This window comes from Pelodiscus sinensis, chromosome 22, assembly GCF_052426305.1.
Source record: "Pelodiscus sinensis isolate ZL-2025 chromosome 22, ASM5242630v1, whole genome shotgun sequence".
NCBI classification, from domain to species: domain Eukaryota; kingdom Metazoa; phylum Chordata; order Testudines; family Trionychidae; genus Pelodiscus; species Pelodiscus sinensis.
This window is the reverse complement of record NC_143073.1, coordinates 15,975,434-15,997,295: the sequence shown is the minus strand read 5'-3', so window position 1 is coordinate 15,997,295 and position 21,862 is coordinate 15,975,434. Positions and strand designations below refer to the sequence as shown.

Genomic DNA, 21,862 nt, shown 5'->3' with positions numbered 1-21,862 from the left:
CCCCAATACTGCTGTCTCTGCACACACACAGCAGAGTGTGTTTACATAGAAACAGTGGTGGTTTAGACACTGGAACAAAGGGTCCTGTGCACAGGGCCCCCCAGCCAACTGCTCCCCACCCCTGAAAAAACCTGGTGCCGGGCAACAGAAACCTACAGCCACTTAGGGAGAATGGGAGGGGAACCCTCAGTGAAGCAGGGATGGCTGGGGAAGGGGTACAAAAGAGATGGAGCTGTGGGTAGGGCTACAGGAGAAATGGGTGGGGAGGGACCCGGACCCGCCCCCCTGCTCTGGCCCCATGAGACTAATCTACCCCCAGATAGAGATGTGTAGGTCCATGTGCACACAATCTTTACACACCCCTTGAGTGGCTCTTGTCTAGTACACCAGTGTATGGCTCTGGGCAGGCAGAAGGTGTAGAGATGGGTGTGCCACATTCTCCAGGTGCAACACCTGCACAGCATCATATGCGCCTAGAACTCTGTACACAGACAGCAGCATAGGTACAGATACCTCCCACAAGTGCACCTGGCATTCAATGTGGGTAGAGAGCCCTAGGGCATGGCATGGAGCAGGTCCTCTGTGCAAGTGTGCAGCTCAGGGCAGGATGTGTGTGCGATGTAGTGTGTGCACACAGAGACCCTGGCTGCAGCAGTTGATCAGCATGAAAGCAGGTGTCCCCTCTATGTGCAGAGAACTCATTAGGTTGCAGGAGGTGACCACATGCAGGTGGCACCAAAGGAATCTGCTTGGTGTAGAGGACACTACAGAGACACCCCCCTCAAAAAAAGCCAGTTCCAACAGACCACTTCAGAATGTTCCTCTGTTCCACACAAGTTTGCAGTTACATACCAATGTGCAAATCCACTTGGCCCCATCCACGTCACACTCAGCCCCCTCGTCCCCAACTCTTTTAGCCCACTCTAGATGGGTGTGCAAAACCACTTGTGCAAATGTACAGAAGCCCTCTTGGCAATGTCCCATGCAGATGTGTGTGCAGTTGCACAGCAGAGCCAGGCTTGTGCAAAGACTAAGGTCCAACTACACTAGGGCACACTGCTCATGACAGGAACATGACCTTACAGTTCCCCCTGCATGCAGCAGGCCTAATCCCGTCTAGAAAGCCTCCCTCTTAAAGGGACAGCACAGCTCAAATCCCACCCCACATGTTAGTGACTTACTTGTCCTTGCCAGAGATGGGGGAAGGAAGTGATCTACCCTTCCCCACCCCTTACCACCCAGCAGAGATCACTGGAATGCTAACGGTGTGATACTGGATCCCAGGTCCCTCTTCTAACCCCCACCCTATTCCCCCTCAGAAAGCAAGGGAGGGAACCCAGGAGTCCTGGTTCCTAGCCCTGCTTTATGTGCAGTAGAGAGGAAGTAGGGCCATTGGGGCAGAGTGTGTGTATGTGGGGGGAGGGGGGGGGAGAATTACAGTAACAGCACAGCCTTAAAGTGCAGATACAGGCATTTAAAAGTGCCTCCAAAATGTGACCGTCTTTGCCTCTTCCTCCCCCAAGCAGCTGATGGAGCTCCAGGCTGAGGAGCTGGGAGTCCCTTGTGATCCCTGGTCAATGGTGCTGGTTCTGATCCCAGGGTCTTCATTTCCCTGACCTGCTTTCTCTGCAGCAGAGTCCAACCAGGCACTGCTCCCCAGAGCCCAAGGCATTGAAAGGGATGAAGGATCCATTGTGAGGCAAAGAGAATCTGTTCTGAAAAGGAGCCAGGAGAGAGAGAGAGAGAGAAGCTGGTGAGGAGTAAAATGCAGCTATCCCTGCCCCCCCCCCCCTCCCCTGCACCCACTTCCCTCCCAGAGCCAAGGAGAGAACCCAGAAGTCCTGGCTTCCAGCCCTTCCTACTGTAACCACTGGACTCCACTCCTCAATCCAGCCCCATTACAAAGCAGGACATTATTATACCAGGCAGGGCGGGTATGCCAGGGTACAGAGCCAGCTTTGTATCCTGGGCAGTCTGCAGCGAGAGGCTGATATTCAATCTTGCTTCCCTCCCCCAGGCACCAGGGACTCCCTCACCCCTAAACACCTTGAATCTGGGGGCTGGATCCATTCATCCCCTGCAGAAACAATCGTTCCCATCCCCAGGATATCGCAATCCACCCATGAGATGAAGGTGACCCTACCAAAATAAAGGACACCTTTGCCTACTCCCCAAAATATACAATTATCCATGTAGCCAGAGCCTTTTCACAATACTTAAGGAACCCTCACCTCCTTAGAATAAACCCAAGGATTTCCCCCCCCCCCCCCGAAATATCCAGGAGTACCCAACTGTTTGGAGGTAAAGGAAGGACAGCCATGTACCCCAAATCACACCCTCCAGCCTCCCCAAAACCTGGGTTTGGGGTGTGGTTATGAGTTGCCAATCCCAAGTGCCCCCAGTGGCCATTCAGGGAGTTGGAGATGCTCTTTCCACAATGCCCATACTATTTCTTTGGAAGTATCCCACAAACATAGTTCTGCCCATATTCCTCCCCCCCACCCCCTCCCGCCCACTCCAGCCTTTCCCTGCCACTACTCCTGCCTCCCTGCTTGCCCCATCTCAGAAGCCACCCTCTCTGCCTCCATCCTATCACCAGCAGTTATTTCCTATTCTCAACAACCTCTTAGCTAATCTGCCTCTTTCCTTCGGTGTTCCCCACCTCACAAACCTTGCTCTCCCCTTCTGCCACCAACCACGATCCTATTTCATACACCAACATCCACTAAGAAGTCCACCCCAGCTCCCACCTACTCCCATACTTCCACATCCCCACCACCTATCACTAATCATCCACACCTTCCTTCCCTTCCAGTCACCAATTCACCCTCCTCCCCCAGCATTGCCATTTTCACCCCCACTTGCCACTTAGCACCCTGTGGCAGTCCAGAGACAGCCACCACCACCAGCCTACCTCCTCATTCTCTAGCCCATTTCACATGGTTTCTTCCAAATCCTTACAATCCCCTTCCTGCCACCAATCGTTTCAGGTTCTGCCCATAGTAGCCTTTCCCATCCCATAATCTCCCCTCCCGCCCCAGCATGTCCCATGACAGACCAGTGGGATCAATGACATCCACCCACCCACCATTCCACTCTATCCCCTTGTTAACACCACCATCTCTTCCCAGTGTCTTACCTGTGCCCACCACCGTGCAAGAGCAAGCCCAACCCTCCACGCTCCCTGGCCGGTTCTTTCTTCCCTTGCCCCCTCCATGATTAGTGGCGGACAAAGCGCAGCGAGCGTGAGTTGAGGATGTCTGCTGGGTCGGGGAAGACTGAATCCACCCGAAAGCCTTGATCCAGGGCAGCCTTTAGCACCTCCTCCAAAAAATCTGCTGCCGTGCTGACCTCCCGCCCATCTGGTGCTGCTGTCCAGAGGGACCTCACTTTCTGCTTGGCATACTCCACCTCGGGCAGGTCTGGAGGCCGTGGAGCCCATTCCAGATGCAGGTGGTGCTGACTCCGGGCTTCCCCCTTCTCCTTTGCAAGGCTATATTGGAACAGCTCGTGACCAGATCCCTCCTCTTCAGTGTCAATGGACTCCCCATCCCTGGCAGCACCCAATGGGCCCAGCTGGTGATCAGATTCGGTGCTGGCACCGTCACTGGCTTGGCCCAGCCTGTCTCTCAATAGCTCCAAGAAGTGCCCATCCGTGCAGAAGACATTGGCAGTGAAGATGCGGAGCGGAGAGGTACTGAGGCCGTAGTTCTGTGGCCCATGCCGCACAGTGAAATGCAGCAACCGCTCCTGGCAGTCAATGTCGGTGTGAAGCACGGCGCGGGTCTGGCGGCGCTGGCACTCAGCTGCCAGCTGGCTCAGCTCAGCCAGCAGGGGTCGGATCTGGTAGAAATCTGCTTCAGCCCGCAGGAGAGCTAGTTCCGAGTAGCCCTCAGGCAGGTCCAGCCGGCCCAGGCGCAGGAAGTTGAGAATGTGCCGGAAAGCTTTGCCATCCCGGTCGATGAAGTAGTGGCCCCGCTGGTCAGTGCTGGCTGGCCGGGGACCCCGGAACATGGCACCCAACATGGAGTCAGGGAAGCGGGTCAGAGTCTCCATCGTGGTGGTGTAGAACTTACCCCCCACGTTCAAGGTGATGGGGCCTACAGGTAGCCCCACAACAGCACGGGCAGGCAATGGGTGGTCTCCTGTACCAGTTGGCATCTTCCTCTTGTTCTCCTCTTCCTCCCCCATCCAGGCACCCAGAGGGGGTTTAAAGAGAGCACAGGGTGGGACTCCTCCCCCACTGTAGATGGAGGGGTTCCTCTTGCCCGCCCAGATACCTGGGGTCTCAGGTGCGTTCCTAGGATTTATTTCCCTCCCTCTGTTCCGGCTGCTTAGGGTCCCTCCCCTGTCCCCCAGACGCCTGGTTTCTCTCCCGGACACGGTAGCTCTCTGCTGCCCGGACACCGGGGGTCTCTCCCACTACCCGCCGCAGCACCTCGGACTCCTAGGGGTATCCCGCAGCGCCTCCCCCCAGGCCGCTACCACCTGTCCCAGAAAGGCAGCGCCCGCAGGAAGTGAAGCTACCGGCGGGCTGGGTCGGGCCCGGCCCCTTTATAGGGAGGGAGCAGCTGGTGGAGGCGGGGCCGGCTCCTGCGCCCCGCCCGCTTCGCGAGATCGGTCCCAGTCTGCCGCCCCTTTATCCGCCTCCCGCCGGTGCCTCTTGTTCTGCCGGGCGCTCATCGCCCGCGTCCTCCCTTCCCGGCCCGGCTCGGATTGCGCCTCCCAGTTTTGCGGGGCGACCTGCGCTTCGGCCAGCCTGTCCGAACGTGGCCTTCCCCGCGGCGTCCACACCTCCCTTCCGCGGCGGGATCTCAGCTTAGGGTTCGGGCTGTGGGGAGGGTCCTTGCTCCCCTCGCAGCGCCTCACCCGCGTGACAGGTGTGGGGGCGACTGCTGTGTCTGTCGGTCTCCTGGACGCCTGGGATCTCCCTCCCAGACTGTGGGGTTCACTCCCTCCCGGGCGCCTGGGTTCTTCCCCCCCTACCCTCGACCTTGGGGTTCACTTCCTCCCGGACGCCTGGGTTCTCCCCAGGACATGTGGGTTCACGTGGATTTTCTATAGCTAGAGTGGTTTTAATTGCGCCAAAACACAAAACTTCCACAGCCAGAAGTTGACTCCTCCACCTCGCCAAGCGCGCACACCCACTTTGGGGTGTAGCCACTACACCCAGTGCCGCTGTCATCAGCATTGTTAGCCCCGCTGTTAATTAGCTGGGGCGCCACCCAGTATTAGTCTGCAAACCGGCTCTGCAGTAAACTAACCCCCACGCAGGGAAACAGGGCAGCAACAGAACCAGCCTTGAGAATCCAGGAGTCTTGGCTCCCAGGCCCTTCCACTGTAGAAAGGATGTGGATGCATTGGAGAGGGTCCAGCGGAGGGCTACCAAAATGGTTAGGGGGCTGGAGCGCATGACCTATGAGGAGAGACTGAGGGATTTGGGTTTGTTTAGTCTGCAGAAGAGAAGAGCGAGGGGGGATTTGATAGTGGCCTTTAACCTCCTTAAGGGAGGTTCCAAAGAGGCTGGAGAGAAGCTGTTCTCAGTAGTGAGGGATGGCAGAACAAGGAGCAATGGTCTCAAATTATGGTGGGAGAGGTCTAGGTTGGACATTAGGAAAAACTATTTCACTAGGAGGGTGATGAAGCACTGGAATGGGTTACCTAGGGAGGTGGTGGAATCTCCATCCCTAGAGGTTTTTAACTGCCATCTTGACAAAACCCTGACTGGGTTGATTTAGTTGGGATCAGTCCTGCCTTGGGCAGGGGGCTGGACTTGATGACCTCCTGAGGTCTCTTGCAGCTCTGTGATTCTACTGTGCCATTTAATCAGCAACTCAGATTCCAGACAAGGCCAGCAGCCAGGATCAGAAAGCTGCTAAATCAAGCTGAGAGGAGGGGTGGGGGGGGGGTCAGGGCATGATGGCATCCTCAGGAACCCTTGTTACTTGAAGGTGTAACAGCCAGACTGGGGAAACAACTGCCCCAGAGGTGGCCCCATCTGAGCACCGGGCAAGGGACCTCTGTGCAACCGGCTGCCCTCCCCTCCCCTGTCCTCCCCCACCAGAGATGGCTGCATCTGATGCTACTGCATGGTTGATGAATTTGTTTATTGACTAGCTTCACACACTTGATTGGGTGGTACTAAAACAAACCCCGCCCTTTCCTCCCCAAATGGCTCCGCCCCCAGCCAGCCTTAACCCTTTAGCTCCTTCTCGCACACCCAGCGGTAGCGCCGGGTGCAGTGTTCATCGTTCCACAACCCGTCGTCATGCAGGTGCGCGCAATCCTCCCCGCCCCCGAGTCCATGGCCACGGTGGTCATCAGGCTGGCCTGCCCTCCAGTCCCTGCAATGACAGCACAACCGTGGGCACGGGCAAGGTGAGTTGGGAGTAGGCAAGGAGGGGATCTTGGGGGGGGGATCCCTTTGGGCAGAGACCCTGGGGACCTAGGAGAGAGCCCGGGAGGGGGGTGGGGGGGAGAGCTAGATTGGGTTAGAAGCAGTGAGATTAGAACAGATTAGATCAGGTAGGATTAGTTTGGATTAAGATTTTTGGAAGGGTAGGGTCTGATCAGAAGACATTTTAAATGAAATCTCTTGTTCCCAGCTAGCTACCTAAAGACACTGGTGCTACTTGGTTACACAGGATCATGTGCTGCCCTACCCTAGAGGAGGCTGCATCTCATCGAGGGGTCCCTGGGTAACCAGCTGCCCCACCCCGTGAGGGGACGTGATATGGCGTGACATCATAATTTGACATGACAGGCCATGACTGAATTAGCATGCCATGGGTGAGGTCAGGATGAATGAGTGGAGGTGGCGTTGGGTGAGGCTTGCATGACTTGGACTGCACTGGGCTAGCCGAGGCTTGGTGAGGTGTAGCTTAGATGTCCGGATTATACAGGATTTATTGAGGGATGGATTAGATCAGGAGTAGAGAACCTGAAGCCTGGGTGCTGGATGTGGCCCCATCTTGCCTGGATCCAGCCCCTAAGGAGGCTCAGTGCTCCCCCCTTGAGGCCACATTGGTTGTGGATTAGATTAATGACTAAAATGGGTTAGATTGAGAAGGAACTGAGATGACATGGGAGCTAGTCTCAGTCAGCCATGCCTCCCATTTGGGGCGGGGCTTTGTGGGCCAGGCTCTGCCTCTTCTCTTCCAGGATTAGCCATGCAACGGCCGCTCACATGCCCAGTGGTACAGGCGGGAGCAGTGGTCATCATTCCACCGTCCGTCATAATGGTACATGACACAGTCTTCCCCGCCCCCCAGTCCATGCTCAGTATAGTCATCCGGCTGCCCCGGGCTCCAGTCCCTGAAACAAGAGCAGAATGGGGGAGGAGCAATGAAATCCTAGCCTGCAGAACTGGGAGAGATCTTCCAAAAAAATTTCTTCTGAAAGCGCACGTCCAGAATGCAAAAGAGAGCATCCAGAGTGAAGGGACGCTCTCTTGCATATAAACTGTGATTGCTATGGATGGAATGGCCACCAGGTTACCTGAGCTTTTTCCTCTTTCCTCTTCCCTGTCCACACACGCTCTTTCACAAAAAGGCTTCTTCCTCATAGAATGAGGATTACCAATGCCAGAAAACCCCCCTCTGTTTTTCGATTTTCTTGCGGAAAAACGCAATTGCAGTGTGGATGTTCCTCAAGTTTAGTTGGAAAAATGGCTGTTTTTCTGACAAAACTGTAGTGTAGACACGCCCTGAGATTGGGAATGGATCTTGATTGGGATTTGGACTGAAATATGGATCAGGACCACGTCAGGAGAGAGATTGGGAACAGGATCAGTATTTGGATTGGGATCTGAATTGAATCAAGACTAGATCCGGATTTGGTTTGATATTGGGATTTGGTTAGGATTAGATATGGTTTGAGAGGAATGTTGGATTTAGAGTGAAGCAGGATTGGATTGGAATCAGGATTGGATCAGGATTAGAGTTGCCAGATGCTTTCACCAAAAATACTGGACTGACAACCCCCCCCCCCCCGCAAAAAAGTGCTGGGCCGCCAAAATGCAGTCGTGGCTCCCTTAATTGTCGGGCCACTCCCCTGCCATTTCCCCCACCACCACTGCATGTCCGTCGGGCACTGAGCCAGGAAAAGCAGAAAATACTGGATATTTTATATTTTCTCAATTTCTTTACTAGACAGAAGGCACAAATACTGGACTCCTGGCAACCCTAATCAGGATCATAATCAAAACTGTGTCAAGATTCAAAGTAGATTGTGAGTGGATCTCGATCAGAAGTGGATTAGAAATAGGATTGACTCTAGATCAAAATTGAATCAGGATTTTATCTTGATTGGGACTGAGATCAGGATTGTATATGTGAAGATTATACCAGATTACATTGAATTATGTGGAATATTAGATTATATACATGGAAATATCAAAAATTCCTAATCCTGTCTAGCCTTCTGTTCCCCTTAATCTAAACAACAGTTACTCTAGTCTGATTTAATATAATATTCCATCTGTAATCCACTTTTAAGATGAATATTAAAATAGATACATGGAATGACTGGATGAGATACACTGGGGTTGACTGAACTCAATAAACTCCAAGGGTTGTGAATTCCAATCACCTTATTTTTGGACTGAACCAGAGAAAATAAAAATCTATCTATACTAGGGGGCTGTGCCCCCTGCTTGCTACGCTCGCCAACCCCCCACTCTCTGGTGCTAGGCCAGGGAGAGCCAGTCCGAGGCGGGGCAACCCTAGCCTGCCCTGGCACTCTCCCCCCAGCTGCTGGTGGGTTGGGCCATGCAGAATCTGCAGCAGGCCTGGCTCTCTCCGTCAGGCTCCTGGAGGGGCTGGGCTAAAGCCATGCCAAGCCCAGCTCTCTCCCTCTGATCGCTGGGAGGTTACACTGATGCCACACCAGGCCCAGTGCTCTCCCTCCAGCCACTGGGGCGTTGGGCCAAGACCGAGGCCACAACAAGCCCAACTCTCTTCCTCTGGCTGCCAGGAGGCCCCCTCTTTGCTGGAGAGGGTCTAGGGCCAAGGCCACCCCAGCCCTGGCTCTTCCCCCACCCTGAGGGTCGCCAGATGGTTTAACTAAAAATACCAAATACCACCCCTCCCCCCAAAAAAAACACCGGGAGAAAAATTCTGTTGAGGGAGGAAAAAAGGGGGGAGACCAAAGTTGTTGAGCAAAAAAAAAAAAGACCCCCAAGAGTTATTAAGCAAATAAATAAATAAATTAAATTAAATTAAACAGCATTCAAACAGAATGGCCCCCTTAAGTGTGTGCAGAGTCAGAATAGGGATAGGAAGAGGAAGAGGAGGGGTGAGCACTTCCCCTTGCTCAGGTCTTTAGGCTTTTTCCCAGTGGCCATCTTGTTTTCTTGGTCAAGACCAGAAGGGAGCTACACTGCGGAACCAAGTAAGCAGGAGGTCTGGGGGGCGAGGGGCTGAGTGTGTCGTAGGGTTGCCAGGTGTCCGGTATTTTTGCCTCCTTGCAGGGAAAAAACCCCCAGAAAATGCTGGACGTTTTAGGTGTCCGGTATTTTCTGAATGTTTTGACCAGAAGTGAGTACGGGCTGGCCTGTGGATGAAGAGTGATGTGATGACATCTCTCTGTCGTCCCACAGGAATACATTTTTTATATATGGAGAGAGATTTTAGAAATGTGCAGCTGTCTGGCTGGCTGTCCTTCTGTGAGTCGTTCAAGAACTTTTCCTAAATGGTATGAGCTAGGACCACCACATTTGGTAGGCAGCTTCCTCTTATCCTAACGTAAAGCAAGGTCAGACTTTGGTTGTGCCGAGAAAACTGGAAATGCCAGGAATGGGACTGTTTTCCATTGCTTGGAAAGGAGGGATGCGATACTGAGAGTGGCCACTGGGGACAAGAAGTGAAGGGGAGAGCTACACTGTAGAGAAGGGCTACTCAACTTTGGAAGTCCCAGAGGGGCCACAATGATACTCACAGCCCATGCCCAGAGCCGCAACTCAAGTGTGGTCGCATATACATGCTAATATATATGCAAATATATGCAAATAGATTCTTTCACACTGATGGGCAAGACTACACAACACACAGGCCTGATTTAAGTCAGTTCTGCTGATATTAATCAAATGCAATATTTACCAATTTCCACCCATATGACAGCATTTTTAATGAGTAATGACATTCCAGGAATTTCACTACTAAAACGCATATCAACAGAAGACCATTATATTGACTACTTTTTTGTTTTGGCTCCAACCTTTAGGCTGTGTGTTGAGCCCCATGTAAACCCAAACCTCCCATGGGCCGCAAACAAACGGGCCATGGGCCTCATGTGGCGCATGAGCCACGTGTTGAGTAGCCCTGCTGTAGAGAGACTTAAAAACAATGAATAGTTTTGCAGCACCTTAAAGACTAACATCTCCATGTTTTGTTAGTCTTTAAGGTGCTGGTCGATTTAGTTGGGATTGGTCCTGCCTAGAGCAGGGGGCTGGACTTGACCTTCTGAGGTCTCTTCCAGCTCTATGGTTCTATGATTATTCGTTGTTTTTTAAGTTTTTCCAGTTACAGAAAACTGTAGAGAGAGACCACTGGGGGCAACTGCACCTCAAGAGAGTGGCCAGCAGGGCAGGGGCTCAACCATCTTGCCTGACAGCACACACGTAAGTACCCCCCCACGCCAAACCCTTTCTCCTGACCTTTGGCCACAGCACCAGAGAGAAAAGGCCCCTGCTCACTCGGGTGGGGGGGAGGGTGGATGGAAAGAGAAGGCCAGTCAGGGAAGTTCAGGGAGGAGGAAAGGCCTCTGCTGGCTGGAGAGGTTGTGGGGAGGAGAAGAGATTCTGCTAGCTGAGGGGGAGGGTAGAGATAGGGTTGCCAGGTGTCTGGTTTTGAACCGGACAGTCCAGTATTTGAGCTTTCTGTTTGGGGGAAAAAATTGAGAAAATATAAATGTCCGGTATTTTCTAAATAAGATGTAATGTAGATTGTGATGTAACGTCAAGTGTGTCTGGTATTTTTGTTGAAACCATCTGGCAACCCTAGGTAGAGAAAACTCCAGCAAGAAGATGGGACCCCCTGCCCTGAGCTGCTCCTCACCCCCAACTCTCTCTCTTGCACTCCCCCATGTCTCCAGCTTCTGCCCTGCCCTCACCCCGTCCCCAAGGCCCTACTCTTACTCCTCCCAACACCACCACTAGCCCCCTGCCCTGAAGGAGCCAGTCAACACCAAGAAAGTTCTCTAGTTAGTTTATAAAATGAGCTTGGTTTAAAGGTTTAGACTGGGTTAAAATGTATACCAGATTATGGGTCAGATAATCTGTATAAAGGATTAGATTGATATGATGGAACACACTGGAAGAGATTAGATTAATTACATACCTTTTATATTATAGGATTTATGGTGAAAATAATAAATTATGGAGGAATTGGGAGTGGAATTAATTTGATTAAACAGGCAGTCCCCGACTTACGCAGATCCGACTTACGTCGGATCCGCAGTTACGAACGGGGCTCGCCCCGGAGGACACGGACTGTGGGACCTCGCGGTCCTGCTGCCCGTGTACTCCAGGCCTTTCTCCACGTCTCCTTGGTCTGCAGACCAGGAAGACACGGAGCAAAGCCGCGGAGGGGCTCGGGCAGCGAGGCAGCCCAGGCGTGCCTGGGCTGCTCCGCTGCCAGCTTCCCCGAGGCTTTGCAAAGCCAAGGGGGAAGCCGGCAGCGGGACAGCCCAGACGCCCCGCGGCTGTCCCGCTGCTGGCGTCCTCAGAGGCTTTGCTCCCCATCTCCCTGGTCTGCTGGTCTCCAGCAGACCAGGGAGACGGGGAGCAAAGCCGCGGAGGACCCAGGCGGCGGGACCGCGGTGCGTCTCGGTCCGCCGCCCGTGTCTTCCTGGTCTGCTGGAGTGGGGGGGGCACAGCTAGTACGCCCCCCCCCCCAGCAGACTAGGTTTTCCTCCAGACGCCTGTGGCAGAGCAGCTGGGGCGCTGCCGGTTGGTCCCGCAGCGCTGCTCTGGGCACTACTGGACCAACCCGGCAGCACCCCAGCTGCTCTGCCCCAGGCGTCCTGATTCAGCCGCTGCTGGTCAGTTTCAGCAGTGGCTGAATCAGGACGCCTGGGGCAGAGCAGATGGGGTGTTGCTGGGTTGGTCCAGTAGCGCCGAGGAGCGGCGCTACTGGAGCAATCCAGCAGCACCCCAGCTGCTCTGCCCCAGGCATCCCCAAGTCAGCTGCTGCTGAAACTGACCAGCGCTGACTACAGGAAGCCCGAGGCAGAGTTGCTCTGCCCCGGGCTTCCTGGAATCAGCTGCTGATCAGTTTCAGCAGCAGCTGACTTGGGGACGCTTGGGGTTCTTAAGTTGATTCTGTATGTAAGTCAGAACTGGCGGTCAGTTTCAGCAGCGGCTGAATCTGGACGCCAGTTCCGACTTACATACAGATTCAACTTAAGAACAAACCTACAGTCCCTATCTTGTACGTAACCCGGGGACTGCCTGTACAGGGTATTAGATTAAATTGGAATGAATCCAATTATAGAAGAAATTACATTAGGCTAGGCTAGATTAGATAGGAGTTCATATAGCAATTGGTTAGATTAGATTATTGGAACTGTGGATTTTAGGAAGATTATTAGGTTACATTAATTGGGATTAGATTGAAACAGATTATATTGAGCAATGATTAAATTATATTAAAGATAATACTTTAGACTGAAAGAGATTAGACAATGTATTAGATATTTTAGAGGACAAATTAGATTTGATACAATTACTAAATTACAGCAATTATTATATTAATATTAGTGCTAATTATATTATAGTAAATAAAATTTGGTGGTCTTAATTCTTACTGTTCAGGAGGAGTTCTTGAACAAACAGACTTGCAGACAGACACACAGACAGACAGACAGACTCAGGGATGGACGCACAAACCTCTAAAATATAGAGAGAGATATTAGATGGTTTATTAAATTACATTAGAGCACTCATCAGTTTAGATCAGAGTAGATGGAGTTATTAGATTTGTTTGGAGGAAATTTCCATTTAGTTTGGAATAGATTATATTTCATCAGATAACAGATTGAATAAGAAGAACAGTAAAATAAGTGATTATAGGTTAGATTAAATTAGATGACAGGGAAGATTTTCTGAGATTAAATGGATAATTTAGATTAGGTTGGAATAGATAATTTTAAAAGGAATTATACATTGGATTAAAATGGATATTGGATTAGATTATGGGTAGTAGAGAGCAGGCATGTCAAACTCGAAGCCTACTGAGGGGTCGCACAAATGAAAACTGATAGCTTTCAGGGCCACGTAGGGTTCCCAGTTGGTTTGTTGAGCAAAAAAAAAAAAAAAAATCATTTTAGGTGCCAGGCAGACGGCACCAATACCAGACACCTGGCTTTTAGGTATATTTTATAATATTACAATAATTTGATGTGTAAAATTATTTGCTCATATTAAATAATTTTAAATTAATTTTACATAATTTTTAATTTACATATAAATTTAAGGTACTTTTAAATTTGGAATATGATACATAGCTTGTTTTGTTTAAATAAAAACAAGTATAGATCATGGTTAATCAAATAGAACAGGCTTCTGTGAAAATTTCAGATACTTTGTAAGTTTGAGATATTGCATAAAGATATAATTATTCATCCAATTGCAAAAAATTGACACATTTATTGATATACATTTAATATACATTTAGTAATTTTATTTGTGAATAAATAAATAAAAACCAAAATATTAACCAAATAACCCCTTCCTCTTCCCCAGATCCAGACACTCCCATACTCCTGTTCTAACCCAATCCCCTTCCACTCCCCCAGAGCCAGGCCCCCCCAACCTAATTCCTCCTCCCTCCCCCATAGCCAGACACCCCCCAACCTAATGCCTCCTCTCCCCCAGAGCCAGGCTCTCCCAGCCCTCCCCCCCACCTAATACCTGGGTCCTAGAGTCAACATTGCCGCCTGAGGCGCTGGGGTGGCATGAGCACAGTGGCCAGCTGTGAGCGCCTGCTGGAGTGCCCCGTGCAGAGCACCCAGCTGGCCATGAGCGGGTGCGCAGAGCGGCCCAGCCAGCTGTGAGTGCCTGCTGGAGCACCCAGAGCAGAGCACCCAGCTGGCCGTGAGTGCATGCACAGAGCAGCCCGGCCAGCTGTGAGCAGGCACTCGATCACGTGCTCCGAGCAGGCAGCAGGCCACCCTTCATTCTTTTATAAAAATGTTCTGGTGGGCCGCAAAAAATTTTGATCGGGCCGCATGTGGCCCTCCAAATGCCAGTTTGACATGCCTGGTAAAGAGATTATTAGAGTCGATTTGAATAGAAGCGTTTACAAGGGAATAGACTGTAACACATTGGACTACATGAATAATAAAATTAGATTTGATTGGGTTAATTAGATAAGAAAGGCAATAAAGTATCTGAGGACAGATTAAATTAGATGCCAGGAGATTAGCTGAGATTATATTTATATTTTAGATACAGTTGGAGCAGATTTCATTAGAAGGATTAATATTTTAGATTAGGGTAGATACTGGATGAGATTATGGAAATAATGGAGAACTTGAAGGAAGTTATATTTGATAACTAGGCCACGTCTTCTCTATGAGTTAAGGTTGATTTATTAAGATCAATTTCTTACCACCTGATTTTGGGACCGATGGGATGAGTTGAGCAAATACCAACATTGATTTGGATTAAAGATACATCAGAGACAATTGGGGTGTCCCCAGGATGAACACACACACAGACACATTGGGAGAGGGGCCACTCACCGTGAATTCATGGTGTAAATGGTACCATCCACCCATCTCCACTGGCCACTTGTATCAGTCAAGCCAATCCAGGTATACAATGGGACCGTGCGGCGCTGTACATAGAGCTGCAATAGAAAAAAATGGCCAGGGGGTTATTTAGGGCGCAGGGGACCAGGTACCCCCTGCTGGGAACCTCCCCCCAGAGCCAGCCCCCCTACCTGCCTCCCACTGCAGGGAGAGGCTGGGACTGGGATAGTTGGCAGCTCCCCAACAGCCAGCCCCTCTGCCCTGCCCCCTACAGTGCCACCTGCTGGGAAAGGAGCTGGAAGATGAGACCAGCCAACTCATGGCACCTACCTGCTCTGCCCGCGTGTTGATGATGACAAGGTGAGAGTCCTGGGCTTTGCAGTAGAGATTGGATTCATCCCAGGTCTTCTGATCCCTGGAGAACCAGTAGCAGCTCTCCCCAAAGTGCTCCCAGTCCCGGGGACAGCAGCCAGGCTGGCTCTCTGGAGGACAGAGGAGGGTCAGTTGGGCTGTAATTATCCACTACTCAAAGCCAGGTCACCACTCTGCCCCCACACAGCCACCCCCTGCTGGGAGTGGCCACCACTCACCGTTGGATTTCATTTCAAGCAAGTCACAGTTGAGTGAGTTCAGACTGTCTCGGAGAATCCCCACTTGCTCCTCCAGCCGTTGCTGAGCTGAGGGAGGGAGGAAATCGGGTGTGTTACATAGCACCCCAGCAACACATGCACAGACAGCGCCCCCTACTGGGGAACCCTCCCACAGCACCCCCTCCTGGAAACCCCCCCACACAGTGCCGCCTGCTTGAGATCCCACACACATAGTGCCCCTTCCTGGAAATGCCCCCACAGCGCTCCCTGCTGGGAAAATCCCCACACACAGTGTTCCCTGCTGGGAACCCCTCAGCACACACAGCGCCCCCCAATGGGAAATCCCCTCACATGCATAGAGACCCTGCTGGGAGACATTCCCCCTCATAGTACCTCTTGTTGGGACGGACACACGCACACACGCACGGAGCACTCCCTGCTGGGAACATACCCTTCCCACATACACACACACAGCACCCCCTGCTGGGAAACCTTCTCACAAACACAGAGCCCCTGCTGGGGACCCCTCTCCCACAGCACCTGCGGCACCTTCTCCTGGGCAACCCACCCACCCACACAAAGTGTCCCCTGCTGGGAACTCACACATACAGCACCTCCTGCTGGGAACTCCCACACACCATGCCCCTTGCTGGGATGCATACACACAGAGCAACCTGTGCTGAGAACCCACTCACACACCATATTTCCTCTTGGGAACTCCCCCCCCCCCCACAGCACCCCTTGCTGGGATACACACATACACAGTGCGCCCCTGGCAATGCCCTTACTCAACCTTGGATTGAATTTTCCTTTGCTTGATCCAGGGAGCTGGCCACCTGGGTGAGTTTGTCCTCCAGGGTGTGCACTATGGGGCAAGGAGGAAAAGAGTGTGAGGGGGTGCCCCTGTGCCCCTCCCCCCTCAGGTGCCCCTGTGCCCCTCCCTCTCTGGCAGCCCATTCTCCTGCCAGCCCCCTCCCATTAGTCTCTCCCCTCCCTACCCGCCCCTCCCTCTTTCCCCCCACTCACCATTCCGGGCAAGCTCCGTAAGCTCCGAGTTCAGGCTGCGGTTCAGGCTGCCCAGCGCCCCCTGCAGATCCCGCTGCTCCGCGCCCTGCTGTGAGCCTGGAAGCGGAAGAGGGAGAGATGGTCCCAGTCTTGCCCCCTAGGTCACTCTGTATCCCCCATCCCCTCTGCCTGCCCTGCCTCCTATGGCATCCCCCCAGGGCCGGCTCTAGGTTTTTTGCTGCCCCAAGCAAAAAAAATTTTGGCTACCCCTCCGACCCCAAAAAAACCCACCGGGAAAAAATTCTGTTGAAGGGGAAAAAAGGGGGGGGACCGAAGTTGTTGAGAAAAAAAAAATCCAAGACTTAAGCCAAAAAAAAAAATTAAAATAAAACAGCATGTCCCCTTTAAGAGTGAGTGCAGGGATAGGAATGGGCTGAGTTTGGGGGGGGGTGGGGTGGTTGGGGACCGAGGGGGGTGTTTGGGCTGGAGGGGAGGCCGCGCGCTGAGTATTTGTAGGGTTGCCAAGTGCCCGGCCTTTTCGCCTCCTGGCCGGGGGAAAAAATCAGAAAATACCGGACATCTTAGGTGTCTGGTATTCTCTGAATTTTTTTTTACCAGGCAGGAGGCAAAAATACCGGACTGTCTGGGTGGATACTGGACACCTGGCAACCCTAAGCAGGAAAGGGGCATCCTATCTGGAATTTCCACACGATATAGGCGGAGGGGTGGTTGATGGCCAGGTTCAGGCTGCGGGTCTGGCGGAGCGGAGCCTCCGCTTGGAGTGGAGAGGCTCTTGGAGGAGGTAGTGGCCACTGGTGAGGAGCAGGACTCAGGAGACAGGGCCAGCCAGCAGTCTCCAGGGCCGGGCGCACATGGTACCAGTGCTGGTTGCGCAGCCGCGGCGTCTCCTGTGGCCCTTTAAAATTGGCGGGGTGGGGCTAGGTGTTGCTGGGGGCAGCGCTGGCTGCTTACCTGAAATGCTGCCCCTGGCAAAGTGCCTCCCCAAGCACCTGCCTGATTTGCTGGTGCCTAGAGCCGGCCCTGCATCCCCCACCAGAGGAGGGGCTTGCACACGCTCCACCCTTGTGAATACACAAGAGCCCATGACAGTGATGTGCAAATGGAGAACTTTAGCCTGTCTTGCACATACCCCTCCAGCCTTGCACATCCCTGACATCCATTAACACTGCCTGGCTTGCACACTTGAGTCTCACCTTGCACGCCCATCCCTGGACTTGCCCAGTCACCTTCACCATTTACATTATGACATTTCAGCCTATGCCCCAGTCTTGCACATACAGCCCCAGCCTTGCACACCCACCCTGACCTTTCATCTTATGCCCCAGGCTTGTGCCCTTCATATTTACACACTCACCCCTGCTTTCTCACCACCTGCCTATCTCACATGCTCATCCCTCTGTGTTCCACACCCAGCCCCCCATTGCACACGTCCCTTGCACTCACTGCTGACAGCCAGCGCGATGATCCCAAAGATGAGCCCTAGGATCAGAGCAAGCAGGGCACAGACAGACCAGGGGGAGACACAAAGACGCTGCCAGCCCGTGAACTGGGGGAGAAACACTGTGGGTGGGAGAGAAACCATCACCAGGGCTCAGCAACCACCCCTTCCTCTCCTTCCTGCATACCCCCCCTTCCAGTCCTCTTTCCCCAGGAGTCCAGGGACCCAGCCATTGGGGGTGGGGGGAGACAGGCACCCACGAGTCCAGAGGAAGATGGGACAGGGACTCAGGAGTCCGAGGGAACATGAACAAAGGACTTAGAGAAACTGGGCCCCAGGAGTATGGTGGGGGATGGGCAGGGACCCAGGAGTCTGAGGATGCCAGTTGGAGGACCTATGGGGTGTCACCCCATCACCTCACCTCCTTTTCTCTTGGCCAGGATTGCACCCAGACCTGCCTGCTCCTCTCTGCTCCCCCACACTCCTTCTGTACCCCAGCTCTGCCCACCCCTCAATCTCCTGCCTTCTGCAGTCTCTCCACCTCATACCTTTACTGAGGGGGACACCGCTCTCCTCTTCCACATCCAAAGCCTGGAAATCTTCGTAGTCCTTGGCCATGGCAAGGGGGCAGGAAGGGGGGCTGTGGGAGGGGATTTATCAGTGTAGGGACATGGCAGCAGGAGTAGGGATAAAGGGGCATACTCCATCACCCTGTTCCCTCACTCCACACCTTCATGCCTCCGTCATCCTGTTCCCTCGCTCCACACCTTTACTCCTGTCACCCCGCTCCCTCGCTCCACACCTCCGTCACCCCGCTCCCTCGCTCCACACCTCCGTCACCCCACTCCCTCACTCCACACCTTTATGCCTCTGTCACCCTGTTCCCTCGCTCCACACCTTTACTCCTCCATCACCCCACTCCCTCATTCCAAACTTACACTCCTCTAGCTTCCCATTCCCTTGTTCCACACATCTATGCCTCTATCCCCCAGTCCCTCGTTCCACACCTCTACTCCTGCATCCTCTCGTTCCACACTTGTGTTTGTGCATCCTCTCATTCCCTTGTTACACACCTTTATTCCAATCCCCCATTCCCTCCTTCCACACCTCCACTCTTCCCTCTCCCTCTGAACTCATTGCACACCTCTATCCTCCTCCTCTCATTTCACACCTGTACACCTCCCTCGTTCCACACGCCATAAGGATGGCCACACTGGGTAAAAGCAAAGGTCCAGCTAGCTCAGTGTCCTGTCTTCTGATGGTGACCAATGCCAGATGCCTCAGAGGGAGTGAAAGAACAGGGAATCATCAAGTGATCCCTCTCCTGTCACCCATTTTCAGCCCCTGACAAACAGAGGCTGGGACACCATCCCTGCCCAGCCTAGCTCATAAGTACTTCACCTCTACTCATTGATTTCCCCGTTCCCCCATTCCCACAGCTCTACTCCTCCGCCTGTCCTGTCCCTTGTTCAACACCTCCACTCCTCCGTCGCCCCATTCCCTTGTTCCCTCCCTCCACTCCTCCCTCCATCCCCCCGTTCTCTTGTTCTCCACCTCTACTTCTCCCTCCCCCGTTCCCTTGTTCCACAGCTCTCCTCCTCCATTCCCTGCTCCTTCTTTGAACACCTCCACTTCTGCATTCCCCATTCCCTTGTTCCACAGATGAAGCATGCATCCTCCTGATCCCTCGTTCCACACCTCTGCTCTTCTATCCCCCATTCCCTCGTTCCTCCATCTCTATTTTGTCGTTCCGTTGTTTCCAAACCTCTACTCCTCTCTCTCTGCTCCCTCATTCCGCACCTCTACTGCATTCCCTGTTCCAGATCTCTGCTCCTCCATTCTCTCATTCCCGCTGTTCCCACGTTCCACACCTCTGCTCCTCCCCCTCCCAGTTCCCTTGTTCGACACCTCCACTCCTCCATCCCGTTCTCTCGTCCCACACCTCTATCTCCCTGTTCCCTTGTTCCACACCTTACGTCTTCCATCCCCCATTCCATCCCTCAGCTCCTCCCACTCTGTTCCCTCATTCCACACCTTGCTTTTCTGTCTCCTCGTTCCCCCATTCTGCGCCTCCATTCCCTCGCAGTTTCCCAGCCCCAGGGGTTCATTTCCCTTTTCCCTCCTTGCAGAACACTAGGGGGCTCCAGACCCCCATGCCCGTCCCCTCACTCTCCCGTCACGGTGCGGGATTGCTGTACTCCATTGCCCCGTTCCTTCACTCTGGGGCTCTTTACCTCTTTCCCTGTTGTGGTCTCTTTTCTGCTTAGTCCACAGCACAGGAGGCCTCTACCCCGCTGGAGACTGGCTCCCTCGGCCCCTTCAGCAGCACTTTGATCTGTAAATATTCCTCCTGTATTGAATTGGGACAAAACAGGCCCAGGGTGACCTCTGATGGATCAAAGAGCTGAGGCAAGAACCCAGGCATCCTGGCTCCCAGCCCCACTGCTCTGACCCACCAGCCCCCACACCCCTCCCAGATTGATCCCAGGGAGCAGGTGGGATGCCGGGCTAGATGGCCCCGTGGTTCTGAGCTGAGGCTCGATGTTACTGTTGCTCTTTCCCCAGTCAATGGAGTTGCCTCCCTTAGGCTCCAGCAACTGGTGGCCGGGATCTGGGGAAGCCACATCGCTGGAGCAAACCTACCAGCTACGGTGCACCCACAAAATACAGGCGATTTTTCCCTCTGCTGCTCACCGGAATTTCTCCTCCAACGGAAGCCATGCTGCTGGCTCTCAGAACGGATGCAGCTGGACGAGGTTCCCCTTTCTGGTGAAACCAGTGTCAGGCTTGGCTCAGCGTTCCAAGGGGAAAATGGGAAGTGAGTCAGGGCCTTGGGAACACCCTCACTGCCCTGCCTTAGCGCTGCTGACTGGGCTCAGCAGGGTCACAGCCAGTCAGAGCCTGAGTGAGATGGGGCGCTGTGCTGTGGGGAAGGAGCGAGGGCTCAGCAGGGGGCGCTCTCCCCTGGCAGGCAGGGCTGGCCCCAGGGTGGCACTAGGGGACGCTGTGGGGCAGGGAGCGGGGCAAGGCCTCAATGGGGGTACTCAGGGCAACATGAAGGAGTACTGTGGGGCAGGGAGCAGAGCTGGGGGCACTCAGTACTCAGTTCTGTCCCCCTCCTATTCCCTGTCCCCTCTCTGAGCCAGTCACTCCCCGTCCTGCGCTGGTTCGGAACCAGCAACCTTCTATTTTCTGTTTCAGTTCAAGTGCCTTTCTGTCCTGTCAGAAGAAGCGAGTGTCCTGTGTGTTATCTACCCTCTGACGCCCTGCCCACCCCATCTAGCTGTGTGGCCCAATGCGCGCTTCGCTGTCGAGATGCTCCTCCACCCCCATCGCAGAGGGTGGTCACTTCCAGCAAGGTACAAAACATTATTAATAAGTGACTGATTCCTGGCCAGGCCCCACAGTGGGGTCATGGCACTGGGGAGTTACCTAAGCCATGTCATTTGTCACCCTCAGAGTACTGCAGGGAGATACCATCACCCCACTTACAAGGCATGGACAAGATAGCAGGGGGGTGTTTCTGCTTAGCAGGCAGGGCTGGTCCCAGGGTGGCACTGTGGGGCAGGGAGGAGGGCAGCAGCTCAGCAGGGGGCGCTCTCCCCTGGCAGGCAGGGCTGGTCCGGTCCCAGAGCGGTGCTAGGGGGCACTGTGGGGCTGGGAAGGTGGGAGTCTGTCATGAGGGAAGGTTTCAATAAATAGCTGTACAGAAACAAATTGTAAACTCCGGGTTGCTTTAATTTTAATTTTAAAATTTTTTAAACATTTCTTTAAAATAATCTCTTCATCTCTTTGTGTCGCCTGCTGTAGTTTGTTTATTTGTTCAGTTTAATAAAGTTTCTGTGATTCTTTAAAATAAAGTAACATCTCTTTTGGGGGATGGAGTAAAAATGCAACAGAATAATAATGATCAGTTCTAACACCCCACCCCTGCCCCCCAGCCATTAGCTCCCATTCCCCTCCGAGAGCCAGGGAGAGAACCCCAGCATCCTGGCTCCCAACCCCTGCTGCTGTAACTAGCCAATCCCCAGAGCTGGGCCAGAGCTGGGCAAAGAAT

General features: G+C 53.2%; 2 protein-coding genes across 5 annotated transcripts; both read right to left on the bottom strand.

Moving 5' to 3' along the window:
• Positions 1-486: 486 nt before the first annotated feature.
• Positions 487-4,534, bottom strand: KCTD11 (potassium channel tetramerization domain containing 11). 2 transcript variants are annotated; one of them, XM_025188227.3, is made up of 2 exons: positions 3,140-4,534; positions 487-1,715 (listed from the first exon to the last, which is right to left on the bottom strand). In XM_025188227.3, exon 1 carries the CDS (start codon positions 4,189-4,191, stop codon positions 3,220-3,222), a length of 972 nt encoding a protein of 323 aa, XP_025044012.1. In that variant the 5' UTR covers positions 4,192-4,534; the 3' UTR covers positions 487-1,715; positions 3,140-3,219. The 2 variants fall into 2 exon arrangements, with proteins under 2 accessions (XP_025044012.1, XP_025044010.1); XM_025188225.3 differs by having other exon boundaries at positions 487-1,710.
• Positions 4,535-6,092: 1,558 nt separating this feature from the next.
• On the bottom strand, positions 6,093-20,161 carry LOC102443367 (asialoglycoprotein receptor 1). 3 transcript variants are annotated; one of them, XM_075907640.2, is made up of 10 exons: positions 20,040-20,161; positions 18,354-18,445; positions 17,811-17,927; positions 16,368-16,463; positions 16,135-16,206; positions 15,342-15,428; positions 15,082-15,233; positions 14,743-14,849; positions 7,187-7,314; positions 6,093-6,344 (listed from the first exon to the last, which is right to left on the bottom strand). In XM_075907640.2, exons 2-10 carry the CDS (start codon positions 18,421-18,423, stop codon positions 6,202-6,204), a joined length of 972 nt encoding a protein of 323 aa, XP_075763755.2. In that variant the 5' UTR covers positions 18,424-18,445; positions 20,040-20,161; the 3' UTR covers positions 6,093-6,201. The 3 variants fall into 3 exon arrangements, with proteins under 3 accessions (XP_075763755.2, XP_075763757.2, XP_089628722.1); XM_075907642.2 differs by lacking the exon at positions 7,187-7,314; XM_089772596.1 differs by lacking the exon at positions 6,093-6,344 and having other exon boundaries at positions 6,542-7,314.
• Positions 20,162-21,862: the final 1,701 nt, after the last annotated feature.

What these genes read in the sequence shown, in the direction of transcription:
- LOC102443367 (XM_075907640.2), bottom strand. Translation starts at nt 18,423, where the DNA reads ATGGCCAAGGACTACGAAGATTTCCAGGCTTTGGATGTGGAAGAGGAG. An exon ending in GCTTGAAATGAAATCCAACG is followed by an intron (nt 15,234 to 15,341) that starts GTGAGTGGTGGC and finishes TCTGTCCTCCAG; the next exon opens with AGAGCCAGCCTGGCTGCTGT. An exon ending in TCAACACGCGGGCAGAGCAG is followed by an intron (nt 14,850 to 15,081) that starts GTAGGTGCCATG and finishes TTTCTATTGCAG; the next exon opens with CTCTATGTACAGCGCCGCAC.
- KCTD11 (XM_025188227.3), bottom strand. Translation starts at nt 4,191, where the DNA reads ATGGGGGAGGAAGAGGAGAACAAGAGGAAGATGCCAACTGGTACAGGA.